The 27,173-nt window shown below is 41.7% G+C and overlaps 1 protein-coding gene across 14 annotated transcripts in view; it reads left to right on the top strand.

The window, feature by feature from the left end:
- ebf3a (EBF transcription factor 3a) overlaps positions 1–18,695 on the top strand; it is a 94,553-nt gene extending 75,858 nt beyond the window's left edge. For 3 of the 14 annotated variants that reach the window (XM_080835323.1, XM_080835322.1, XM_080835320.1), the window contains exons 11-16: positions 4,853–4,941; positions 11,189–11,254; positions 12,070–12,247; positions 12,879–13,079; positions 13,862–13,951; positions 15,972–18,695. In XM_080835323.1, the coding sequence (XP_080691449.1) occupies positions 4,853–4,941; positions 11,189–11,254; positions 12,070–12,247; positions 12,879–13,079; positions 13,862–13,951; positions 15,972–16,003 (656 nt within the window). In that variant the 3' untranslated portion in view covers positions 16,004–18,695. Of the gene's footprint in view, positions 1–4,852; positions 4,942–11,188; positions 11,255–12,069; positions 12,248–12,878; positions 13,080–13,753; positions 13,977–15,971 lie in introns of all 14 variants that reach the window. The other 11 variants (XM_080835327.1, XM_080835326.1, XM_080835319.1 and 8 more) reach the window with 6 other exon arrangements.
- The last annotated feature ends 8,478 nt before the right edge of the window (positions 18,696–27,173 follow it).

The raw sequence follows: 27,173 nt of genomic DNA, 5'->3' as shown, positions 1-27,173 counted from the left end.
CATGTTTTAGGCACCAGATCATTCCCATGCATCCTCCGTCCTAAATGAGGTGTGGTAAGAGTAACTAGACATAATGACCCCACAACTGCTCTCCTCATTTCAGCCCCAGATTTGTCAGCCTGCAGGGACTGGTGACTTCTCCACTTTTCTTAGTTTTCTCTCTCTCTCTCTCTTTCTCTCTCTCTCTCTCTCGCTCTCTCTCTCTCTCTCTTTCTCTCTCTCTCTCCCCCTCTCTCGTTCTGTTCTCCCTTTCCTGTCATTTATGGTGCAGGATGAAGTGAAAGCATGCTAGCTCATTAGCAAGCACATTTCCCCCTTTATGAAAGGCCTACATAATTCATCACAGTCCTTCAGAGAGGGATGCACTTAATTTGATTTCACATGCGCACACACTCACACACACACACACTCACACACTCACTCACACATACACACACACACACAGACGCACGGTTCTGCTGGAAGGCTGTGTTTCATGACGTGGAACCGCTCTGGACACAGGATAAAACAAACAAACAGAAACGCATGACAAATGACGTCCCAAACAAAACAGCCGGACGCGGACAGATGCCAGACCTCCAAACATGAGGAAAGACATATTACCATAACACACAGACATACGACACGCGCACACACACACACACACACGTACACACAAACATACACAGGCATTCCCCCTCCATCTCTTTCTTTGTTGCCCTGCAGCACTTGCTGGCGTAGTCTGGCGACTGGTTCACAGTGGTTCCCTCCCTAATTATACATGAGGTCAGTAAGCAAAATAGGGAAGAAGCCGGGAGATCAATACAAATTATCCCAGAGCAAACCGGTGCTGACAGTTTGAATTGCAGCATATGTTTACCCAAAATCGGGCAATTTATCTTAATATCAGCAAAGTAATGCGCAGCGGGTGAAAGGTCAGACAATCTCTCCACCTCATAATTACCCAGTTCTAAAACAGGAAAGTGGTATTGATTAGCCAGGGCCGGGGCCAGGAGAAGGGCTCAGATAGGGCCCGGCGTGGGGGCCACGAGGAAGTGCCAGCAGCTTCACCTCGCTTCCACTGGAGCCATGGCATTCCAGGATTTATGTGCTCTGGATGAGAGTGTGTGAGTGTGTGTCTGCGCGTGTGAGCAAGACTGAGAGAGGGAAGTGGGGAAGAGAGAGTGCATGTGTACTTGAGTGTGTATTTGAGTGTGTGTGTGTGTGTATGTAGGGAGAGTTTTATGTTACGGTAGGGTAATAGAGATAGAGAGAAAAAAAAGGGGAATGTGAAGGAGGGGGTGAATCTCTCTCTCTCTCTCTCTCTCTCTCTCTCTCTCTCTCTCTCTCTCTCTCTCTCTCTGTGTGTGTGTGTGAGTCCCAGGCTGAGAGGAAGGCAGGGTCGGGTGGATTGGGAGGGGAAGGGATCGGGGACTGGGTGGATTTAGACTGTTATTACTCAATCTGTTCTGCATATTTCCCAGCTGCTAGTGGAAAGAATAGGAGAAAGGGACAGCCAGGCAAGGAGAGTGGCGTCACTTACTCCTGTGTCAACCCCGACACTCCCCCTCATATCATCTCAGAATTATCCTCTCAAAGGGCTTTTCTTCCTCTGCACTCCTCTCTCTCTCTCCCTCTCTCTCTCTCTATCTCTCTCTCCCTCTCTCTCTCTCTGTCTCTCTCTCTCTCTTTCCCTCTCTATGTCTCTCTCATTCTCTCTCCCCCAACCCTTCCCCCCTTCTCCTCTCATGCACTTGTCACTGCTCTCCCTAATACAAAGAGATTGGCAATTTCATTGTAATTCCTGAATGCAAATATGTTGGCACTTTGGATGTTCACAGACATTAGCGGCGACGGCGAGTCAAAGGGCTGTGTTCTTACATGGACCACTGCCATGCTGGCCATGCAAATGCAATTAGGCTAAATGATAAAAAGTGATGGAGGCCTCACACTGCCGTTCCAACATGATAATCTTCACAGAACCAGAGTTCTAACACCATGAAGAAGGAAAAAAAAAAGACGAGAAAGAAAGAGAGAGAGTCTATAACGCGAGCTTCCTCTGAATGATGACACAAGATTTATAAAGTGCAAGTGCTAAGACTCATTTCTCCCGTCGTTAAGGCTGTTATTAGCCGTGTGGGGAGCGTTGGGCTCGTGACAGACGGTGGTGGTGCCTCTTTGTACTGAAGTGAGGCAGCCCTGCTATCAGAAGTCTGGAGTGTGTGCTTGGCGCTAATGAAGGTTTCTGTGACCTCCTTTCTCACATTAGCATGAAATCAATAGCCGATGAGCATTTATCTCTCTCTGACCGAGTTCCATCAGGCAAAATTTATCAAGCCAGAGGCCTTTTAATGATCAGCCTTTCGCTAACAGATGAGAAAGCAACATGTTGCTCTTCAGCCTGGGAATGGACAAGTGTGTGTGTATGTGTGTAATGTGCGTGGGGGTTATTTATTTGTGTGTGTGTGTGCGTGTGTCTCAAAGGCACCTTCTTATCTCTACAACAACCCCTCTCCATACCTCCATAGCTAAGGCTGTAGACGGGACTACCCCATCTGCCCCTCACACACACACACTCACACACAAACAAACACACACACAGAGAGAGAGAGACACGCACACCACACACACACACACACACACACACGCACACACACACACACACACACACACACACACACACACACACACACACACACACACACACACACACACACACAAACATACACACACATTCTTCCATTCCCAATGCTCCACATTGCACAACCTGACACATTTGTGTAGGCCCAGGCCACAGACATGACAAATTGTCCCAAAAGACAATGGTGACAGGCCGAGATGATTAATGTGCTGATTATGAAGTGGTTTTACACATAGAGAATTTACATCACACAGAGTCGTCCGTCGCTAAAGCAACTGCCCCCTGTCCACCTTTACCTTCCCTGTATGTGGGTAGAAGGAGGGAGAGACTGAGGAAAGAGAGAGTGGGTGGAAGAGATAGAGAGAGGAGAGGGGGGGTGAGAGAGAAAGAGAGAGAGAATGAGACTCCTATATTCCTGTGAAAGCCATGTCATGTAAAATCAATACGCAGGCAGGATCAATGCTTTATTAACAAGAGGACGTCTTACTCCACATGCCTGTGTGGGTCTTTGTCTTTCCTGGATGCATGATGGCACGTCAAACTGCATCAGGCCTGTCAGCCGCTTGTCGCCGCACACTGCCACGCGTCCCTCAGCCTAGCGTCGTCGCCGTCCAGCCACATTGATCAGTCCCCACTCCGACTCATCCTCCTCCACCCCTCCCATAATTGTGCCACTTCATCATAAAGTCAACCAATTATTTTGAGGAAGTTAGCACTGTCTGCTATTATGTCCCGTCTCTCTAACTCCGGCCCCTTCCCCATTTAATCTCCCTTTCACTCCCTATTTCTCCTGCTCCCTCCCTCTATCTCTCTCTCCCCCTCCATCTATCTTGCCATCTATCTCTCAGCCTCTGAGTGGCCGTGGCTGCCAGCCTGCCATCACCCCTTCATGTTCGCTCGCTTTCAACACAGTAGCTGAGTTGGTTGGTGTTAATCACTAAATCACATGCTGAATAATGAGTGATGGACTCAAATTGCAGGCTAAGTAATGAGCAGAGGGAGGCAGTTCTTATTAGCTTCAAAAAAAGAGAAGGAGGAAAAAAAAAAAAAACACCAACAACACCAACCATCGATTTATATAGCTCGCAGCACTTATCACACGTGGCGCACAGTCACTTGTGCTGAGAATGATATCTACATCCAGCGCAAACACTGCCTCATCAGTGTCTGCTGCCTCCGCTGCTGGGGGTCCTTATCGTCCCCACATCCTCCTCCAGAGGCCTTGGGGGCCCACAGGGCCCTTTTGTTTTTTGAGTTGGTAATAGACCTCCACGACTCCCTCTAAAGCTTGTTAAACACAATGTGTGCAGTCCGCTGGAGTTGGGATTATGATTCATGTAGTAGAGGTGCGTGGCCTGATTTATGAGGCCGCCCCGTTCATACTCAAAATTACAATTTGAGAGGGAGGGGGCTGGGACGTGTGAAGAGAAGTAGAGGGAAAGAACGAGGGAAAGAGAGAGTGAGTGAGTGAGAAAAAGGGAGAAAGAGAGGAAGGCAAAAAAAGATTAATTACTATTTGTGGCCTGCAATTTCACGAGGCCAGCTCAGCGCAGCTGTAGAATGATAGTGCCCTACATCAGTTTGTAGTCAGCCATTCACAGATTATTAAAGCTTTGCAAGATTAAGTGCTCCTCCTGCCTAGTTTGCACTCAGGCAATATTCCGGAGGAGGAGAAAAAGGAGCAGGGGATAAATTAGAGACTCCCAATAGCCAGACATATGTCATCATTGCCACTTTGCCATAAATCGTGTAAGTGTACAGAGATTGCTTCTTGATGCAGACATCACCGGCTGACAGGCATGATTGCTGTGTGTGCCTAGCCATCATGCTCTCCGGCTGCTTCATTCATAATGGATTGACCAACCCTCAGAATTTATTTGATCAATTATTGTGTGTATCATTCCAAATAACTGAAGTGGGAGAGTGAGAGTGAGAGTGAGAGAGAGAAAAAATGATTTTAACATACACATTGGTTTCAACCTCCTTTTTTTCTCCTTGCGTTCTGGAATATTATCCCCAGTAAAACAAACAATCTGTCATCGCAGTGTGTTCAATGCTCGTGCAAATGGGGCCATATAGATATAAAATACTTTGAAATGTGCATAAATATTCTGAGGTAGGCACTGTGATGATGTTTTGCAAGAACAAAGACTCACAAAAGCCTGCATGGCAATGAGAGCCAGTTCTGTTTGCCTCGACCCTAACCGATCCTATCCCTGTTTTGCGGTTTAGCTTTGAATGAGCCCACTATCGACTACGGCTTCCAGAGGCTGCAGAAGGTCATTCCAAGACATCCAGGAGATCCAGAGAGGTTACCAAAGGTCAGTGGACTGAATGTGTGTGTGTGTGTGTCGGTGTGTGTTTGTGTTTGTTGGGGGGGGGGGGGGGGGGGCTATTTATCATAGATTTGCCCATGAAAAGAAACAATTCAACGTTCAGATCAGTCAATGCATGCAATCTCTGTTAGCAACTCATCACTATGCATTCCCTCAAAGACAATAGTGCAAAGAGGATAACACCTATCACACACACACACACACACACACACGCACACACACACTCACACACACACATACACACTCAAATACACATATACAAACACCATGGGCAGCCTAGACCAATGTGTTTGGATTCAGGGAGAGCTGCTCAAACTTTTGCTGTGCTGAAATAGTTCAATTAAACATTTTTCCACTCCAGTAAGCTGTGGTGATTGTAATCTAAGCGAGGCCCGCTCTGATCTGTGATTATTCCGCTCTTGTTTTCCTTTCATTTTCCAAAGCTAGATCCAGTTTAATCTTTTGTTGACAAAGCTTTCTGTTATAAGTCCTTGTCTTAGCGGGTTAATAAATGAAGTCCACACATTAATATCTGCAGGGCCCTTTTTTCATTTGAATTCCACAAAGAAGCAGTTTGCCTCCGGTTCCCATGTGGTTGACACATATCACAGGCCTGTTGTTTTGATGTGTGGCATAAAAGAAAAAGCCACGCAAATCATTTTTTGGCCCTTTCTTTGATTCAGTATTTTTTCCCCATTTCCCTTTGATACAATCTATGACTCGCACCCTTGCTAATAGAAAACCTGTTAATTTCCCATTTGAAACACGCAGAGCCGAGGGCTTTCTTAATAATACGTTAGGAGATAATTATTCCGTACTCAGATCCTGGGTGCTCAGTGAGAGCTGACCACCTCGGAGGTCTAATAACAGATATAATATAAATATCTATTAGAACTCAGTGTGCGCACATGCTATATCATTAAGTCCCAATGAGCACTTTGAAATGCAGGCGCTTTCACCCCCCCGACTCCTGCTAACATGGGCTAAACTAAAAACCCTCAGCGGCGGCAGTGCTCACAACATGATGTGTTTCAATTACATCTGGCTTTTTTCCTCTCTGTGGAGAGCAATATCTAGACAGAAAATCTTGTTTCAGTAAATGCTTCAAACTATCTATTACCAATAAAGGAAAAAGTCTACCCCGACTGCCTCTTTTTCCGCAGATCGCGTTCTCTCTCAGGCTTTCCTGATCTCTTTTTGTAAGCACCAGAGAACATATAACATGGGCTGATAATAGGACATTATTTTAGGAGAAAAGAGGGTAACAAAAGCAATCTCTGTTAGCAGAGCAATTCAGGAAATGCATGGCAAAAAAAAGCCCCCAGTTTGCTCCCCCTGTGCACCGAGCCTTTCCCCTCCCATCTTAATTCAGGTAAAACCTCACCATTGAGACTTCACACGAGGCGATCCCAGGAAAGAGATGGAATCTAGCAGTTCCAATAAACAACATAAATATTTGATTTTGCCTTCTAATGGACCCAAATGTAGAGTTCAGCGGCATGTAAATGAAAGTGCCAAGTCATTCATCATTGTTAAGTCAGCCGTCTAGCGGGGTCAGAGCGTGCCTCGCGCAAAGCTGCAATTGACCCTTACATATATTTTGAATGAGCGCAGAAATGGAATAAAGGGACATCAGCGCTAGACGTGGCGAGGGGAAGGCGAGGAGCTGTAATAAGGGTTCGGGTAAAGGATTTGGTGGAAGGGGTGGGAGAATGTAAAGTGTGCATTAGGCAGCTAGGCAAGAGCTGGCAACTGACCTACGCTCCATGGCTTCGCTCTTCAGTGGATAATACTACCACAATATTGATTTGTGGAACATTTTCCTCCCCCATGCACCCCCCCACCCCCCTTATTTTTTTTCCAGGAGATCCGTAATGTGTAGGGTTTGATGGGTAATTGTAGTGGGACAGAAAGCCAATATGGCGCGCTTGTATTGCTTTGGACACTAATAATGTTGCAGCTACATACATGCATACATGCATGCTGAAACTTCCTCCTGAATTGAAGTTTGCCATCCTAATTTTAGATAACATCCAGATTTATAGGCTGATCCAAGGGGAGGGGCATGAATGAACACATTTATATACAAATATCCTGACTGGAAATAAAGGCAATAACTGGGGTTGCTCAGGTGATAAGGAAGAAGATTGCAAATGGGACTGGAGAATCCTCACTCTTCTTAGATGTTATTTGAAAACAATGTTATCCATTCTCAGACACATGCTATGGGAGCAAACAGTGAAATGAGAATCTGATCAGTCCTCATACATTCACTTATGCTCTATCAAATAATCTTCATTGCAAATCATATAGTGGTAACCTGGCTTTTTTACGGGGGAATTAATTGCACCCAATCCCCCTTCCTATTTCCCCTTGTTTCACCTTGCAAACACAGATCTATTCCGCTTCCTTTTCAATCTAATATACAAGAAAATTTATTAGAAATGCATTCATGTTGAGCAATTACCCAAGCATTAAAATTCATCTTCTTTTCCCAGCTTTTTGAAGTAGCTACATCTATTGGCCCCACACTTCTCAATGTATTCATAACCCCAGGCAAGAACTAACAGAATAATTGCTTTACAGTTTTATAATGACATCAGCACCTGAAGCCACATCACCTTGGTTACCTTCTTTAACTGTGATAATATATACCACTCAAGATATTGAGGAGAGGCAGAGGGAATGATAAGACCTGTTTAAATGGTTGTCGTCCACGGGCGTAACAATGAACACTTGTAATGATATCTCTGCCCATTTGTCATGAAACGAGTGCCCGGATTCGTTTTGAGCTTTAATAGTTTCCGTTTAACCTGGAGTCTGTTATGTCCCCATGAAAAAAGGGAGTCAATTACACTTATCGTCGTGACTCAGAAATTTACATTGAAATGCTCCTCAAACAGCATTCTGGCTAATCATATTCACAGTGTGAGTCGAGCTGCCTGAGAGGAGGAAGCTGTAACAAAACAAACTCATTCAGAGCACCCTTGACTGATTGGGTTACGTCTTTGCGACTTCTCCTGACACGACTAGACCACCACTTAAGTGCAGCCTGGCAAATCGGTTCATTAGTTAAGACACCTCACGGTAAATGACAGATTAAGGATGAGAGGCGACATAATTTTCTTAAACTATCCTCATGGTTTCGCTTGCCAAGTACCATATGGACGAGGAGGGCACTGGAGATGAGGAACGGCTTTGTGAATGTGGCAATCTTAATTGTTGTAATCGTTGCTTAAAATTGGGAGGCATGTAAAAAGTGTTGCGATATGACGGAAAAGATTATGAGTAATTATTAGCAGCCCTGGAAAACACTCCATCTTACTCAGGAAGAGAGGCCCCAGCTGATGAGACCAGATTAAGACAGCTGTGCCTTTCATTGATTGTACCTGCCTCCTGACAAGTGTAATTCTTTATTTGTATGCAAAATAGATGCATGCAACATCAAGCATAGACACCAATTTCAGAGGTAAATGACCGTTTTAAGAGCCATCCAGCCGGCAACTCCTTCAGATTAGATGGCGCTTTCCTGTAAACGTATGGCGCATGTGAGAAGCTGAAGCCTTCTGCGATTAATCTTGATAAATAAAGGATCCAAGATGGTAGATAGAGTTGGGAATGAACTGCGCATTCAGCCATGATCAGGGGCCTCATGCACGGATGTGGCTCTCACCAGTAAAGCCAGGGAAATGTATTTGCCCTGTTTGTAGTTTGCGATTACAGATTTCATCTAACATTGCCAGTAAGGTAGTGTTTATAGAGGATGGGCCTTAAAGTCACAGGGCAACGAGCTGACATGATAGTCTGCAAATGGTGCAACTTCAAAGGGAGAAGTTGAGAAGAATTGGTATTTGCATAGATGCTCTCATAGGTTACCAGAGTAGCAGGAAACTGTTAAATTGTCATTTTGAAACAATCAGATATGTCCTGATGAATTGATAAAAGCCCAGCACAATTTAAACCACCAAAGTGAAATCGTTGTCATGGTCTTCACATTATTTACCATATAGGCCTATGGGCCTAATACACAGACATGAAAGCTACATAAGATATTAGGGAAATTATTTATGTAGAATATAGGGAAAAGGTAAGTGAAGCGGTTAATAGGGATGGGTAGCATCATTTCTTTGGGGGAAACATAACCATTATAACCATTACCGCTTATGCGGTAGAGAAAATAATGTGCTGTACATACTTATCAATTGATAGACCAAAATTGCATCGACATCAAGGTCATCTTCAAAGCATTTTATGGCAAAATAACGCAATACTTACAGTTTAATGACAAAACACTCCTAGCCACACTCCAACACAAGCATGAGGGAGTAGTATAGATCACACAACAACAATTCTTTAAATGGAAATTTCAGGAAACCACAAAGACGTCAATGAAATGTGAAGTGAATAATCCCAAATGGTGACTAAACCAAACAAAGATTCAAATCGTATTAGGAAACTTTGGAAGCTATCAGATGACTTGTTTCAGCATCTACCTTGCTTCCAAGTTCAACACAAACCAGATGACCAGCCAACGGGACAGAGAGAGAGATGTGTGAAGGTGAAAAAGGGAATGACAGGGAAGGAAATTTATCGGCTCATCTCTCTGTAATAATTAGGTTGCATTCTAAATTTGCAATAAAGTTTTATGCAGCACATGTAGGCTATTAAGACAGATTTGATTATGAGAGGACTTACAGGAAATGTATACTGAACATCTGAACAGGCTTTCTAGGTTTCAGGCCTTCAACTTCATTACAGACATTGAATAATTATGACTTACGGCTACCTATATGCTGAAGGCGATTCTTGCATGACACTGTCACTACTCAAACTGTGTAGAGGTTAGATTAAATGTACCTGACAGACATTGAAAACCAATATGCAGATTACATTTCAAAGAACGAAGTAGCAGAACGCCTTCCTCAAAACAATTCCCAGGCGACGCCTACCTTTTTGATCAGACACACCCAAATGAGGCGTGGGTCCGCCCTCAAAGGCACTTAGGTCTGTGTGCATGTTATGAAACTACCAAATGAATGTGCCCTAGTAATCAAAATAGCTTCATGCAATGCCCTTCTTGAGAGAACCTGCAGTGTGCATCTACCAAATTAGGGTCCGATGTTGCAAAGAGCCCAGTTAGTCGTATAATCTATGAATGTATGATACAAATGGCATGGCATCCATATGAAGCTAGCAATGTGGGCACATGGAATAAAGGAGCCAGCCCCTCTCCAAATGTATTCTTTGCCTGTGTGTTCAGATCATTCATAGGAGTGAGTGGTCATTGGGGAGAGTCTGGAGAGATGGTGTTTTGGGGATGCTAATCCTTAAAAGAGGAGACACTCCAAAGAGGTTTCTGTGGTCTTATTTGAGGAGAGATGGGGGAATGGGGGAAAATATGCCAAACCAGACAAAAAATTTGGCAGAAAAACACAGTACTGGAACAGGGGCTGTTGGCAGGCCCGTCCTAATTTTTGAAGGAAGCTAAGCGGCAAGTTAATCCATGTTGTTGTATAAGTAGGGGGAGGCATGCAGACATGGATAAGAACAAAATTGTGTGCATCCGTGTCCCAGGGCACAAGCACTCAGCCTGCGCTGGATGGGAAGTCATTTATGAAGTCCTTTACAACAGGCAGTGAAAGAGGTTAATTGAAAAATTTCCTAATGTCATTATGAAAGAACTAGATTAACCCGAGCTAATTCACTTTATTGTTCAGAAGAAAGAGGAATGAGCATTGAACTCTCCCGCAAATTTGGGGCATGAATTAGGGGTGAGATGTTGTCTTAAAGGACTCTGCCAGTTTAATTAAGATATGGAAAATGACTCATTGTTCTTTGCCACTAAAGTGCTAGGAATTAGCAGCCAAACGCAGAGCCTGTGCCTTTCATATCTCTACAGCGTGTTTGTTTGTGTAATACCCACAAGGCAACACTAAAGTGGAAGTTTTTTTTTACTGATTTAGCTCCACTTCAGAACCCCTTCAGGTTCAAATCTGCTTTTCAATGTTTAAGTCCAATGAAGTGAAAAATCGCATTTTATAAAAATAATAATAATTATTATTTGTATTATTGCTACATTTAATACATGAAGGTTGTTGTTATACTGATATGGTACAAAAATGAAATGCATGTAATTGGTTTGTGGTGCAAAGTATGAAAAAAAGAGCTCACAATAGAAGTGCTACTGCAGTATGATTCATTGCGTACTCTCTCTCTCTCTCGTCTCTTTTAGGAGGTGCTGCTGAAGAGGGCCGCTGACCTTGTGGAAGCACTGTACGGAATGCCCCACAACAACCAGGTAATGCACACACATACACACACACACACACACACACACAAACTCCCCGCGCCCTGCAACCACATGCAAATGAGCCTGCTTTTTGTGTACATTGTCAGTAATTAAATCAGCGTTTTCTCTTCTCTCCTCTGTGGTGCTCCCATCTTCATACATTTCAAAGAGGCCTCAGGGCCATTGTATTGTAGCGTGGTGTCATTGCTCTCAGCGAGCCTGTTTTTTCTCTTTTTTTTCTCCTCTCACTACCAACCCTGGCTCCTGCACACACATCTGAGAGCAGAGTTAATCAGTCAAAACGCATATAACACCCACCCACACACACACACACACACAAAGAGAGAGTGAGAGAGAGAGAACTATTTAAATGAAATAATAACCTTGAACTGGGTCCAAAAGGTTGCTAATGCAAATTCCTAAACAAATTTACCCAGCAGTGTTGTTCAAATATGATACGAAGCTTTGATACATCCAATTGAATCAACCTGTTACTTCAATTTTGACCAGTATTGAAGCGGAGCTGAACCATATGTTTCTCAATGTGCGCTTTAGTCAAGTGTGCAGTATGTGTTTGAGCTCAAATGTCAATTACCCTTCCCCTTCTCTTCCCCTTATCTCTGTTCTCCTCTGACTGATTGTGGAAACAATCTATCAAAAAATACTCATGGACTCATTTTTTGAAGTACATAACAAAAAAGTAGAGTGTATTCTTTTCAAATCCTGCCACTGTTGAGGGTTGGAGAATCAACCATCGTGTGTGTATGTGTGATGAAAACCAATGAGGAGCTCAACGTTAAAAGTTCTCCTGTTTCTGTCTGCAGGAGATCATTCTGAAGAGGGCGGCGGACATCGCAGAGGCCTTGTACAGCGTACCCCGCAACCACAACCAGATCCCGTCACTCGGCAACACCGCGTCCCACGGAGGCATGATGGGAGTCAACTCCTTCGGCAGTCAACTGGCAGTCAACGTCTCAGAGACATCTCAGGGTAATGACCAGGGTATGTAGCCATGAGTGAAGATAAGCTGCTGCAAAAAAACAACAACTAATCTCGCTTTTAACCTTTAGTATTACCTGGCCAGCACACAGTGTGTTTTTTCCGGGCCAGTTGCCGCAGCTCTATCTTCCCTGGCTGTCTTTAATTAATCTCCCAGGAGGTTGCCTGACACTGTCACTACCTTCCCTGTATGCTTGGCAGTGAGTGACCGCTCCTGCTATTCACTTAGTGCCACTGCTGATAATAGCTTCACATCTGTTCTCCGTTGCCACTGCTAAGATCAGGGGCGATCATGGCTGCCCTCTCCCACACGGGCTCATGAATACGCACATATTAACCCTCTCCCACCACACACACCTTTACACACAGCACAACCTGACTTAACACGTATTCATTGCATGTGTAAGTACATGCAGACACACACCCACCCACACCCACCCACACACACACACACAATGTGAAGTCTAACTGTCTAGTGCATTCATGGGAAGATAGTAAACCACAAGTGTCACTCTGAGAAAAAAGACTGACATTTGTGGACAGAGGAAGGCTCCTTCCTTTGGAGGAAAGCAGCAGTATACCCCATCCCCTGGCCCACAGCATGGTCAAGTTAACCCTGGCCTCTCCTCCACAGTGGGCTACAGCCGCAACACGAGCAGCGTATCCCCCCGCGGCTACGTTCCCAGCAGCACCCCGCAGCAGTCCAACTACAACACCGTAAGCAACAGCATGAACGGCTACGGCAATTCTGGCATGCCCAACCTGGGAGTGCCCAGCTCACCGGGTTTTCTCAACGGCTCCTCTGCCAACTCCCCCTATGGCAGTAAGTATCAAGGTAATGGCCCTCTCCTTCCGCTTCTCTCTAAACCTCTGGTGCCTTTGTTGTTTTTGACACTCCTCAGTTTTTTGTGTTTAGTCGTTTTATTTTTTTTTTCTGTTGTGAATGTGTGCTACTGGATAAAAGGAGGGGTGACTCTGGAGGCTGAACACCCAAAGACAGAACATTTACAATCTGACCTCAAAAAAACAAAAACAAACAAACAAACAAATCAGGAGCCAAACAATGGCAAATAAAAAAAAAACTACATTTCAAATTTTAAAAACTGTCCAACCTATGGAGTAGGCCACTAGACAAATCTGTCTATGATAAAATGGACACAAAAAATCCCCACAGATTTCCATAGTCAGAGTCTATTGGAAAACCTGTTATCCAGAGAGTGGCCAAGGCAGGACACTACACACTACATTTCCACCCATATTCATCAGCACTTTCCCACAATGTTTTTTTTAACAAAGTTTTGGTTGTTTTTCCCCTCAAAAACCCATATCATATCATACAACTATATTTTTTCGCCGCGCATTCATGCTCATTTCCCCCTAATTCCTTCATCATTCCCATATTTGATTTGAAAAAGAGGCAAGGCCCGAAACCGACTCTAAATCAGTCTTTTTTGACTCGTCTATGCGGTGAACTCCTCATTGAGTGGTGACTTTTTTGCTTTATTGCAGTAGTGCCGTCAAGCCCTACGATGGCAGCCTCTTCGGTCAGCCTCTCTTCAAACTGTAGCAGTACACACGGCATTTTCTCATTCTCACCTGCCAATGTCATCTCTGCAGTGAAACAAAAGAGCGCCTTTGCCCCTGTTGTCAGACCCCAAGCCTCTCCACCTCCTTCTTGCACCAGTGCAAATGGCAATGGACTTCAAGGTGAGCCGCCCTCCCTCCTTTTATAGTGAGTCACCCTTTGGGTCATTACAGACATCATTTCTGACACCCCTCCCCCATCCACCCAAATACTGCTACCATACACTGTCCATCTCTGGCTTACACTTGTATGGCTGGGTCCATCAATTATGTATTTGTGGATGGATGACTGGCTGAAGAGATGGATGTGTGTTTGGATGGATGGAAGGACATATTATGCATGTATGCATGTGTGCATGTGCATGTGTGAGTTTATTTATTGATTTATTTATCTTACATTAATGATTAAGAGAAGTTAAGAGCCTCTAGAGGTTTACCTCCTCCTGTCTCTCATTGGTGTGTTGCACTGGAGTAAGAGCAGCTCACGTTAAGGCCAGAACACATTCGCCAACAGGACGAACCAATCTTTGACTAAACACATAACACGAGGTGTTTGAGTCATTCTATTGTATCTCCCCGTGACGCAGGCCAGGGTCCCTCTCCCATGACTGATCTAAACTGAACATTGTCCACATTAATATTCACAAACCTCCGCACTCCCTCCGTGGGCTGACCCCAGTGTGCCTATTCCAGGTCCTTAGTGAATAGACTTCATGTAACTCAGGCAATCTCTCCAGGATGGTATTTTAATGTCCCAGGGATTAAAGATCATTCTGTTCACGGCCCTTAGAAAGCAGTCACTCTCCCTCGTTGAAGTTGGTCTGGTTTGGAATGACTATTGTACTCAATTAAAAATTCATGTTTTTTCACTGTAGCTACTAAAATGGTGCCGTTAAAGGCCAAGGGCATAAAGATTTTATGTGCTATATTGTACCTGGGCATCTGGAAATCAGCAGCGGGCATGGAGATATGCTTGGGAATGTGTCTGTGCCAGTCTATTTGAAAGCACTGGTCTGTTAAGAAGATACAAGGGAGAGAGGAGTAGGAAATTGTTCGCTCAGCAGGGCAGCATAGCTCAACAAATTAAAGACTTATTTAGGCCAGCAAGAGCACTTGTATTTTCTCTATGTCAAGGCCGACTTGTTTGCTTTGAAAACATGTTTTAGCCATAGTGTGTGCATCCAAGATTAATAATGTTAGAGCTAATGAACTGGGAAATTAAAGTTCATGCTGCTACATGCATACACTTATTAATATGTGGTTTGCAGAAATTAATGAGGAATGCCATGTCATCAAGTGCTTATGCTAACTTAAAAGTACTCGAACCATGACACCACAAATAAGTTGAAAGCAATGAAATTATTATTTTTTAATCAGAGCAGTTCACTAGATACCTAATTGTCAAAATGAGTGGAGTGGGCGAGTACATCCATCTTCGGCTGCAGCCTCTCCTCTAATAACCCTCAAGCGAGTGGGCTCAGGGAAAAAAGCCTTTGATTGTATCTTGGGCCGAGTCTTCTCTGTGTAAGGGTGTCATTTACGGCCAGGGTCCAAAACAAAAGCAAATAGGAGAATGCAAATATTTCAGACTTGATTTAGCTCCCAGCACTGCAGGGAAAGAGGAGGGGAAAAAAGCCAAGGATTTCAATTTGGGGAAACCTGAGAAGTGTCTGGTCCTTGACTGGCGAGCAGAGAGTCCGTATCTGACGTTAGCAGAAGTGACCGTGTTGTTTCTCAGCTGTCAGCATGGGCTGCCTCCAGGGAGTCTGGGCCCCTGTTTGCCATTAACAAAACGCTAAGAGAAATATCACACATGTGCAAAGGCAGGATGCTTTCTCCTGAAAATGTCAGAAAGCTCCTCTTTTAAAAGTGAAGTCTTTCCACCATGTCTTGTTGGAAGAGCGCACACCTCACAACCCCCCCCCCCCCCCCCCCCTCCCACCTCCATACAACTTCCTCCAACCTAGCTTTAACAGCAACCATGTTTTAGAACACACCCTAGGCCTCCATCCACAACTCCCAAGCATATCCATCAGTGTGTTTGTTGAAATGCAGTTGACATACCTTCTTGTTGTCTTTGTTGCCTGGAGAAATATTTCACTAAAATACTGTTTCCTTCTCTTTCTCCCTTTTTCCTCAACAGCAATGTCTGGACTGGTGGTCCCCCCCATGTAAATTGCACTTCGACTCCATCCCAAGCACCAGTCTACCCAGATGGGCTTCAGGGGACATATTTAGTACATTAATGAAGATTCCGGTCGAATCTGTATCATCAATCACGAATAAAACCTACAACTAATTCTGTTATTCAGAGGGGAAAAAGACTTTGTTTCAAAGATTTTATTCTAACAAGTACAAATTGACATGCAAGCAACTTTGTCATGAACAATTTAATTTTGTTGACTGAATTTCTTGTCATATTTTCACATTTCTCAGTGTCGAAGAGGAAAAAAAAGAGAAAAAAAGCCTATTTTGTATAAACATTTCTGGTTTGATCTTGGCTATGTCTAGTTCTTGCTATGTGTTGGGAGAAACTTGTGGATGCACCATTTGATGAAAAACACTGATTAAAATGCCTCAGAATGTTTCTGTGTAAAAGATGTGCAACATGCGTGCATCTCTATAATGTGAATTCATTTTTTTCCCTTTTCTTTCTTTTTTGTTCTTTATTGATTTGTGGTAAGATAAAGGGGGCCAATGCAGCAGAGCCATTAAACTGGAAATAATATAAATATATGATTTTTTTAAAAAGAAAAGAACATTAACATGAAGTGAATAAAAAGTAAATGGGGGGAGAGACAGGCAGAGGAGATTTTATCATGCTTAACTTCATCTAAAATGGACTTTGTAACTTATAGTAGTTAGAAATTGTAACTTTGATATTGCAAAAATTCTTCTCTTGCCTTCAACAAGCACATCAACAGAGACAAAAAGCTACTGTCTGTTGGTTTAAAAAAGAAAAAAGAAAAAAGAAATACTTCCACTGCTAGAGCTTCCTGTTAAGCAAGTGTGATCTGCAATGTTTTTCAACTTTTTGCTAGCACTGTATACTATTGCATTCTTAGGCTACTGTGAAGTCTATGTTTCTTGTACCAGAAAGTTGTCCTTTTACTTCTAGCTCCTTACTCCCTAATGTGTTTTGTATGTGGTTATACAATTGTAGACTTTTGTGATTTTGCCAAAGTTGTAGCTAAATATTTATACACTTGTCTTGAATTTTTCCAGATCCACTTAAATATTTAGTACAGAGTTTTATTCCTTCAAAAACAGTAAGGAGTAAAATAGTCTTATACATTACAACACTTTCACATAAACACTTGCGGTCACTAAGGGAATTTTTTGTAACATATCAATTATAAATATTGTATTTATCTTTGAAATTTTGTATATTGCTTTCCATTCTTTAATTTGATCTTGTATGTATTGTTTGTCATGGCCTGATATTGTGATGCAGCACAGAGCGTTAAGCCAAGAACCATTGCCGACATCTGCTTTTTTTGTATCAATAGATTGCAATGTCTACATTTCATTTGTATTTCAGAAATTTGTGTTACTTCGTCAGAAATTCCATCCTTTTGTTTGTTCATTTTATTGTTTTTAAGGAACAGTCAAATCCATTGTTTATTTTTATATTAATTTTTAAGTTATCTGAACAAATACTTTTTTGGAATAAAACTGTTTGTTGTATAGTCAAATAAATTGTTTGTGACACATGGCTGTAATAATATTAGTAGAAAATGTGCATGTCCAGCAGCCCCGGGGGGGAATGATTCAATTTGTGGTTGTAAATTTTGTTTTGTAGAATGTAAAAAGTCATTTTTACCTGCCACCCACAACTTGCCACATAGCCAAACTGTGTTTACAGGGAACAAAAAAATATTTTAGCCTGGAATGGATCCATAAGTTAGCCACAAATGTCTATTAAAACATTGCGGAAAGTTTCTCGATTGACAGCGCAATGGCAATGGTGTCCTGAGAGAGATGCTTCTGCTGTTTTAATAACAAACTGAAACCACAATGCCAATCATTACTCCATTAACATGATCAATGGTGTAAAAAGCACAAACATTTTTTACTAAAATAAAAAATAATTATTGTGACCCCTCATCTTTTGGCTATTTTGTCATTTTCCTCTTTTATTTGAGATATTCTTTCTGTACTCCCCTGGATGAGTATGAAAATGATAAGAATGACTAAAGGATACATTTTTTTTATATCACAGAACAAACGCCAGGATTAAACTGTTCCATATTCTATACATGGTGTTTTATAACAGTTCCATTATATACAGTAGCTTCGTAGCTGACAACACAATTCAGCTTCTTCTTGCCCCATCCATTACAATGTTGAGTTTTTTTCTAGTTGTGCCAAATCTACAGATGAGACACACAACTTTTTTTTTGTATCCTTTTTTTCTTTGCACGTAACACTTTGTAAATCTCATGTTGTAACGTTCAGTAGACTGCAGCGTTTTTGTTTTAAGAACCAAAAAGGGAAGTTCCCTCTTGGCAATCTGCACAAGTTTTTCTTTTCTTTTACCACAAGGAAGCAAGGGCAGCTGTAGAAAGGAATAAGTGATGAATGTGCAATGTATTTGCTTTGTGATAGCTCAACAAAGCTTGGCTAAGTGGGGAAGCCTGAGAAGTCACCTTGAAAGTCAGAGAAACCCAAGGTTACATGAAGTGCATTTGTGAATTTCATCATTTCTGCAAATCTGTGTTTTTTTGTGTTTTATACTAATTAGAAAACGCAATCACAGCATTGGTTCGCTCAGTCAGATGAGCTCACTCAATGATAGAACATTTCTTTAAGGGAAACTACATTTTTATTTCATTATGTATTTTTCTTTGTTTTTTTTGTTCATTTTATGTCCACATTTTTACATTTAACTGTATAAAGATGTTCATTTTACACAATATTTAATTAAAGTATTTCTTGTCTGTGAACCACTGCTCCCTGCTATCTTAATTTAGATTTCCTGAATATTATTCAAATTAGCTGGTGTTTTATTCAGACTATATGAATATAGAAAGCAACTCTCTTTAAACAAGGCATTGATGCAGACTACACATAAAAAGACCTTGAATGAAATGCACATACACACGTCATCTCATATTTCTAGCATGTTTGTTATAGTGGTGACACATACCGGATAATCCCTTGGTGATTACTAGCTTCACCAGTACATTGTAAAATTAAAAATTAAAACAGATAAATAGATAAAGAGCCCTGTATCTGGATCCAAGCACAATGGGTCAATAAGTAGTTTTTCTTAGGGTTTTTAGTCATGTTTGCCTTTGAGCAAAGCCATGACTAATCATAAATAGTCAAAGCCCAGTAATGTCTAAACTATGACATTAAAATACAATATACAGATACTATATAGCACATTTAATAGCCCTAAAGAACCTTCCGTGGTTGTGTTGAATGGGTGCATCCCAAGCTAACACAAATCATAGCAAACCATGTAAACCTTTTGGTAGGATACTAAGCAAGACTCCTCAGAGACCATTGCATTGATAAGCTCTGGTTATCTGCCAAAAAAACTGCTGTGATGTTAGTTGTGGTCTTGATTCTAAGTAGTGAAGGTGAACACAATAGGGAAGAGTGGGGTAAGATAAATTGTTTTCTACTAACGTCGACCTACAGCATAGGGAATATGAGACAGAAATAAAACTATGCATAGAACACACATGCAGGATGTCTGTCGTCAACAGAAACCTTAGCCTTAGCAGTGTGCTAACTCAAATAGACAACAAAATATGGGGTCCCAAAAGAAATTGGCCTTCTAGCATTTGAGAAGAAGTGCTTAGTCCAGGAACCCAGAGCTACACTTTTGCTAATTTATTCATATGTTCTTACACACTGAGACTAACACACTGACATGTAAGGGGTAAATTGAGCCATCTGAGAAAACAGTTACTAATATAATTATTAGTAATGAACTCCTCCATTCTGTTGATTGTATTGTTGTTCATGAAATAAATATTACAACTAATTTGTCTACATTTCTGAAACTTGAAGTTGGTTTGCCAAGTCAATAGGATTAAGAAATAAACATTGGAAGTCCTAAATTGAATTTAACATTTATTCTTTAGAGGAACTTCCACGGATTATTTGTTCTACAATGTTTGGCATAATAGCAAACTTTGTATCCTATAGCCTAACATAACCTACCATCCACATAATTACAATATTTGTAGCCAATGACAAACACTAACAAGTCACATATGTACAGAACATAATATTTAAAATGGCTGAATGAGAGTGATGCTTCTACTTTTTCTGAAAACGTGTTGGCATGACTGCTGTTGTGCTACAGCTACAATATCAGTTATTCATTGTTAGGATGCAACACCACATTTTAACAGCCGAATTTGATGTATTTCTTGTAAACATGATAAGGTAACTAGCTAATACCTCCAGTGGAAGTCACCTCCAGTTTAACTTACCTCCAAGGATTTGGCTCATTTTGCCCCACAGCCACCATTTTGGGAAAAGTGCTTAGCCTAGCATGTTCTTACACACTGACAGTTCATCTTACACATCTGATATAGCTGAGATAAACTACTTCTGATGTAAAACTGATTACACCTGATAAGCCAAAAATGAAAAGGCAAAATAAAAATGCTTACCACTATTGAAATGGTTATTTGAAGAATATAAAAAAATAAAATAGGGTCACATGACAAAAAATGTTGCATGGTTACCCAGATGCAGGTGTTGGGACAACTGGGTCATCTTACTCCACTTGCTCTATGGTCAAAATGGTGGAGTGATGCAACTGACAATGGCCTTGATTTAGCATTGGTTCGTCCACTTAAGGTCTGGGTGTTTTTTGGGTGGCTCGTGGCATAGAGCTTTCATCTTCCAGTTCTGTGAATTCCTAGAAGGAATCTCTGTCTCTTGGGGCATAGCCTCCACGGTCAACTCAGTGATCCCTAAAGAACAAGTGCCATTTTCACTCTTATGCTAGTTGCCTCTGGATTTGGGAGGTAGTGCTTCATATTCTACTCTTTTCCCCTTGTCATGTACGGATCAAAGTTGGAAAACTTCACAAATGAGTATTTATGAAAGCTGTATAAAACCCTTTCTAAGCCTTTATGGTAAGCTAATCCATATGTACCATTTGGTAATGCCAGTGAGTCAAGGCAGACAATGTCATTCCTGTCCTTGAGAATTTTATTAGAGAGTTGTGTGAGAAAATAGCATACTTACTATACCAGAATCGATCAATGGTATGTTTAGTTCAGTGCTGTAAAATGACGTGTAATTTATATAGATTAACGGATACATCAACCCACTCTCACTTTATTGCATGTGTTTGAGAGTACATTTACACCGGAGAACCACTGTCACCAATATTAAATCCATAAGCAAGGATGTCAATTGATCAGTTTTGGAAAAACTGAGAAGCTCTCTGGAAGTGGATCAGCTTCACCTAAATTAAGACATGGTTTGCAAAGCAACTGACTGTGTATCATCCAGAGTTCATCTTGGATATACGATCTGTTTCGATAATATGGCAACATAATTACGTATAGTTCTACTGTGTATTTCCAAAGCTATTCACAGCCATTCTAGTTCATTCAAGACTTGCAACCAAAAAGCCTATCTGAAATCTTGTCTTTTCCTTCACAAATATATATATTTTTTATTATAATTCCGCCATTACAGGGAGTTCATTCAAAATGAATCATCAGGATAAGTAAATAATCAGAAAGGGCAAGGTTATCCTTTCCAAAACGATCCTGTCTAAGTTCAAGTGGTGTGAGAGGTCTTTGTAAATCTATACCCATCAACCTAGTCAACTGCAGTGATTAAAAAACACAAGAAGACCTACTCTCTCTTAAAACAACCGCATATCTTATCTGCCTCTCAGAGTTGATAGCAGGTCAGAAAATGTCAATTTCTCATCAAGACAGCAGTGTTCGAGGCCATTTTTCCCACACATCGTAGACAATTAAGAGAATGCAGACAGGCAACATCACTGATTTGATTCCTATTATGTCACCACCCGCTGCCATAGATCTCACACAGACGACAGATAATGAGAGCGGCTGATAGCCGGATCATCAATATGCCAGAGAACAACATTTGAATGTGGGACCTTGTGCTTATTTGCCTTCTCAACGCGATCTTCAGCCTGATAATCATGCATATACCTGAGTTAGACACAGCAGGAGGCCTATCTGTGTCCCTTACAATTAACACAATGAGGAAACTATACAAAAGGCCCAAAGGGTTCTTTCTTGGTCCATGTGACAATCTGCCACCTTGTTTTAACCTTAAAGGACTTCTTTTATCTTGGAAAGAAATTGCTTTAATGAAAATCAAAACTTTATCAGCTAAGGTATGAAAAACAAATCTCAGATCTGATTACGGATTGATTTTTGGTCACTTCTTATTTAGATCTAGCTCTGTTTTTCATGAGATATCTGCCATTAATGCAGAAATTAAAGGTTTTGTTTTGAAAGGGGTTGCTATGCTATGAAAATAATGCAGTGTTTTCTGAGTTGTAAAGGGTCTTTACCTGACAGTGTGTGGCTGTGGATCTTCTTCTTCCTTTGAGGCTTGGTGCCGACCACACGTAATAGATTACATTTATTATCAAGGTAGTTTGGACGAACAAGAACAGCATTTAGATAGGACCACTCTGTCACATTACTGAGTTTCATGGTAAATCATCTCACATTAGGGCATCAAGACTGCCTTCTTCAGAGAAGGTGAACTCTCACAATATCATTGGTCATCCAAGCCTAGAGCATATGTTGCAAATGACAGCTGCTCTGGAGAGAAAAAAACAGTTTCCACTATTCAGTCGTGCCTCTCTTTCAAAGCCAATAAATGCAAACGGAAGAGAGGCTCCTCTGTCCACCCTCTGTCCTCACACTTTTCAAAGGGTTCCCTTCAAGTGGCCCTTGCCAACAAGCACTTCACTCAATCATAGAAAAAGCCTCTTTATTATTGAACTCTAATGGCTGTCCTGTACCATATTTTTTAATGTGAACATTAAATATTTATAAAACAAAAGTCAATAATCCTTCATAACCCCAGCCTGGAGAAGCCAAAGATCCATTCATTTAACGCGGGCAATGCACTCTCAAATAAAGTCAGAGGTCAGAAGGTCATGCAATCCAAGCCAGACAAGCCTGGCCCGGGAGCATCTGTTGTCATTATTATTAGGACCATTATTTCTGCAGCCAAGGCTTGTGTTCTCTCTGAGTTAGGCAAGACGATATTGACTAAACCTTTTTTTCCTACTGTTGTTGCCTGCATGTGACTGAACACTGCTTCATGTATTGTTATATATCATAGAACTGCAGTCTTCAATATCAGCCAAACAAGCAGTAAATCACATCTCTGTAGTCTCCCAGAGGAAAGCTATCATTGGCAGGATTGACTTGGCTGCATAGATGTACATGCTCAGCCCAGCACAGAAAATAGATGTTAATCTGTTTTTGGGTTAACAATCAGGGCCCATAGAATGGGGCATATTGACATGCTCATATTGGCGAATGCTCTCTATTAAAATAGGCTAACATTTCCTTGGAATGATATGTTGAAAAGTACCATACATAACATACCATTCATCTGCACGAAAGCCTGACAACGACTCGATGGTAATGTATTTTTCAGCAACACTACTGGGAAACAAAATGATTCATTTCATGTAAAAGAAACTGAAATCAGTCATCGGACCTCTGAAATTTAGTAAGCCCCTAAAAATAATGGTAAGGCTAGGGGATATGGGAATCATTCACACTCTTTAAGGCAAGACCAACCCCTTAATTTTCGCTTCAAAGAATCAGTCATATAGTCTAACAGTCATAAAGTTATAGCAGTAAAATCGGCCTCAGCGCTGAGGTAGTTCGGAGTGCGATGCTGGTGGCACTTGACATTTGTTATGTGGCTTTGTACAAGACCCAACAGTTTTCCCTGAACGGGAAAACTCGACGGCAGCACAGGCATGTTAGCTAACAGCACTGTGTGTTTCTGTCTCTCCTCTGTCGTCTGCCTGTGCCAAGTCTCGCCTGCTCCACTATGACACATGGCTCCCTGCATCAGCATAGCTTTGATTTCACTCACCATTCTTTCCCCTGCTTCTGCTCTACTTTTTTTTTTCTTTACGGCAAGTGATATCGCTACTCCCACATTCCTGCTTCATGGCACAATCTTTGTTTTTGCAGTCCCAACTGTCTGTATCCATGGCGATCTCTATGGATGTCTAATGCGCCTCGTCTCACTCCTACTGTCCTTCTGACGCGCCCAAACCACACACCAGTTGTTCGGTGCGTCAATGGGCAGACAGGCTCGGCAGGACGTGGCCTAATCGCTGTGAGATACGACACGCAGGCTCTGGCAAAAAAGGCGCTGGCCGCCGTTCACACGCAGCCACCCTGATGTCTTCATTCAGCCATCAGACAGCTCATAAACATCAAACAGCAGTTTAGTAGGATGGACTGTAGAACACTACTGTATTCATCATGCTATTATTTGATTCATGTTTGAAGCGCAGAGCAAACTGAAGTCGAGTGATTTGGTCGTAATGCACGATAGAACCATTATCTTCTATAATTTTGAATGGCAAACCAAACCAGGAGTAGTGGAACTGTGTGGAATGTTCTTACAGTTTTTTTTCATAGAATATAAGATTAGCAGGTGAGAAGCATCATGGAATAAAATCACAACTTAAGGTTAAAAGCCATTTGCTTTTCTTCAGGCTATCCAAATAAAAACATGAAATCAAGTCATAATATGCATATCAGAAGTAATAGGCATATTAAAAAAAACAGCTTACACAATTAAATTAATGTAATTGTTTATTTTAAAGCATTGTATCCTCTGTTGTATGGAATGTATAAATGACAGAGAGTGGTGTGTGTGTGTGTGTGTGTGTGTGTGTGTGTGTGTGTGTGTGTGTGTGTGTGTGTGTGTGTGTGTGTGTGTGTGTGTGTGTGTGTGTGTTTGTGTGTGTGTGTGTGTGTGTGTGTGTGTGTGTGTGTGTGCCTGTCCTTCAAATACATTGTTGATGGATCAGCTGTGACCTATTGTTGTTATTTTGCTCCATGGATAATTGGTAGGATGATATGATTCATTAGGTGAATCAATTTTGCAATCGTTCTGTAAATCAGTTGGGCTCCTGATTTATTGCAATCGATTGCTTGTCAAACACATACTTTGACAGATACTCTATGAGATAAACAATGAGGCAAATTCAATATTTGTTGTACACATTGCAAAAAAGAAACACACCAAATGTTTCTGATAGCAAAGAACAAAAAGGATTCTTTCAAACATGGGAGACACATTGGAGCCTACCGAGTTGCATCACAACTGACAAATTAGTATTGACTAATCAGGTGTTAATTAAGTCCTAATTTGAATAATTGTAATTCCACTCATGGAAGGGTAACCCTAAAGGTTTTCAAAGTCACCTTGCAGTGAACACCACATCTTCATTTGCATACGTGATTATGATGAGCAACAATGCAAAATGGGTGGCTGAAAATAAAAGAAATAAATAAAAGCAGCCGCTGCTGGGGAAAGATCAACATTTTAACATTTAGAATCGTGTTACAATGTCATTTCACCTTGCATATCCCTTGTTAATCTGGATCAGTGCTCCCATGCAAATAGATTTAGCCGTGTAGCATGTAATGGGTTCACCTCTGGTTATAGGCCGGGACATGTTATAGAGCCTAACATGAATACAGTGACACCTGATCTGTGCTCTACAGGCCTCAGTGAGTCCCCTGGAAAGAGGCTTAGCTGTATCTCCCCGTCGGCTGAATAAATAGCAAGGACTTGCCCTCAGACATGCGGCACTCCGGCGACCGGGAGGACATTTAGAGAAGTTACAGGCTATGTTTCACTCTGTGATTCGGGGGGAAATTGTGAGGAGATAATAAGTCATAGTGCAGATAACCAGAGAAGCTTAAGACTTGGGGAAAAAAAGGCAGAGCAAGGGAGAAAAAAGAGAGAGTGAAGAAATCCTGAGACTGTAAGCTGAATATAAATGCTAAAGTGACAATGAATCACAATGGGGAGATTAACCTTTAAGACTTGATATAGCCGTAGACCACAGTGTACTGGCGTGTGGAAGGAAAAAAAGGAGAAAAAGACCTTGTGGTGAGTTACATCAACTGAGCTCATATAATGCTGCGCAATTTTTCAGCCATCCAAACACTTCAGCTGTTGGACTAATGCTATGGCTACATTAGAAACCTGTGCTGTAAATCACTGTCACACGCTATTTACCAGACTGGTGCTTTGGTATCTTGTATATTGTAAAGTAGATGTCCTCATGCTGTTGTATTAATACAGGCATGGATAACGCTGTCTGGAAGCTCTTAGTATCTGTTGGTGACTTTGTAGTGAAAGACAGATGGTCCACCCACTTCTGAATGTGCTCTTGTGCTGGGTGCATTGGTTTGAGTTTGTGCTGATTCTGTGCAAAATGAAATGACATCAAGGCCCGTCTAACTTTATCTGCACGTTGATGAATAATGTGGGCGCATGTGAAGTACATTAAAGTCATCCCGCAAAATTGTTTTTTTTTGAAGATTTTTCACACAGAAAAGTAAACAAAAATCAAATAGGAAAACACACACATACGGTACTTTTGTATTTTCAATTATTTTGGGATACGGCCCTCTATACATGAATGCACTGTTGAGAGTTTTTCACAAAGTTTTCGAGAATTTCCTTCAAGTGTGTGCCTAAGAAAGTTTGTGACCTCAAACTGGGGCATGATTTACCAACTCTACTTGAAGTGGAAATAGTGTTGTCAGACAAGGTGTGATATCTCCCATTAAAACCACTCAAGCAATCCTTCGTTAGCTGCTCATAATAACACAAAATAAAAACCAGAAGTGTGGCGCAGGGTCAGTTTACAAAATTACAGGGTAGGCTGAGCCAGTAAATGTACAAAGACAAGCCTCGAGTCTCAGTAGCCTCTCTGCATTCATGCCAAAGCCTTCACAGCGGTGGGGCTACGGTGACATTTCTACAACATAGGGGATTGTTATGAGTCATGTCAAAAGACGCTTGGCCAAAGCTAGTTGCAGAGAAGGAACAGCGTCACAAGAGGTGCTTGCAGAATGAACATATTTATCTTTTTCTGCCGTTCCCTTGTTAGTGGGGCTGCGCTGATTGACACGATCAAGCTTGTGCTTGTGTTATGACAAACATTTCACTTTTGTATGGGGGTTAACTGCCTATCTGGCATAATCACTATCTACATTTCCTGAGCTGTCACAGGGCTAAATACGTAGACATCAAATGTGAGTGAAAGAATGTGGGAATTATTTTTCCCGCTCCCCTGGTTTGCTCTCAAAAGCTT

This window comes from Sprattus sprattus (genome assembly GCF_963457725.1).
Source record: "Sprattus sprattus genome assembly, chromosome: 3".
Taxonomy (NCBI): domain Eukaryota; kingdom Metazoa; phylum Chordata; class Actinopteri; order Clupeiformes; family Clupeidae; genus Sprattus; species Sprattus sprattus.
The sequence above is the reverse complement of the archived record's forward strand: the minus strand, read 5'-3'. Positions and strand labels throughout refer to the sequence as shown.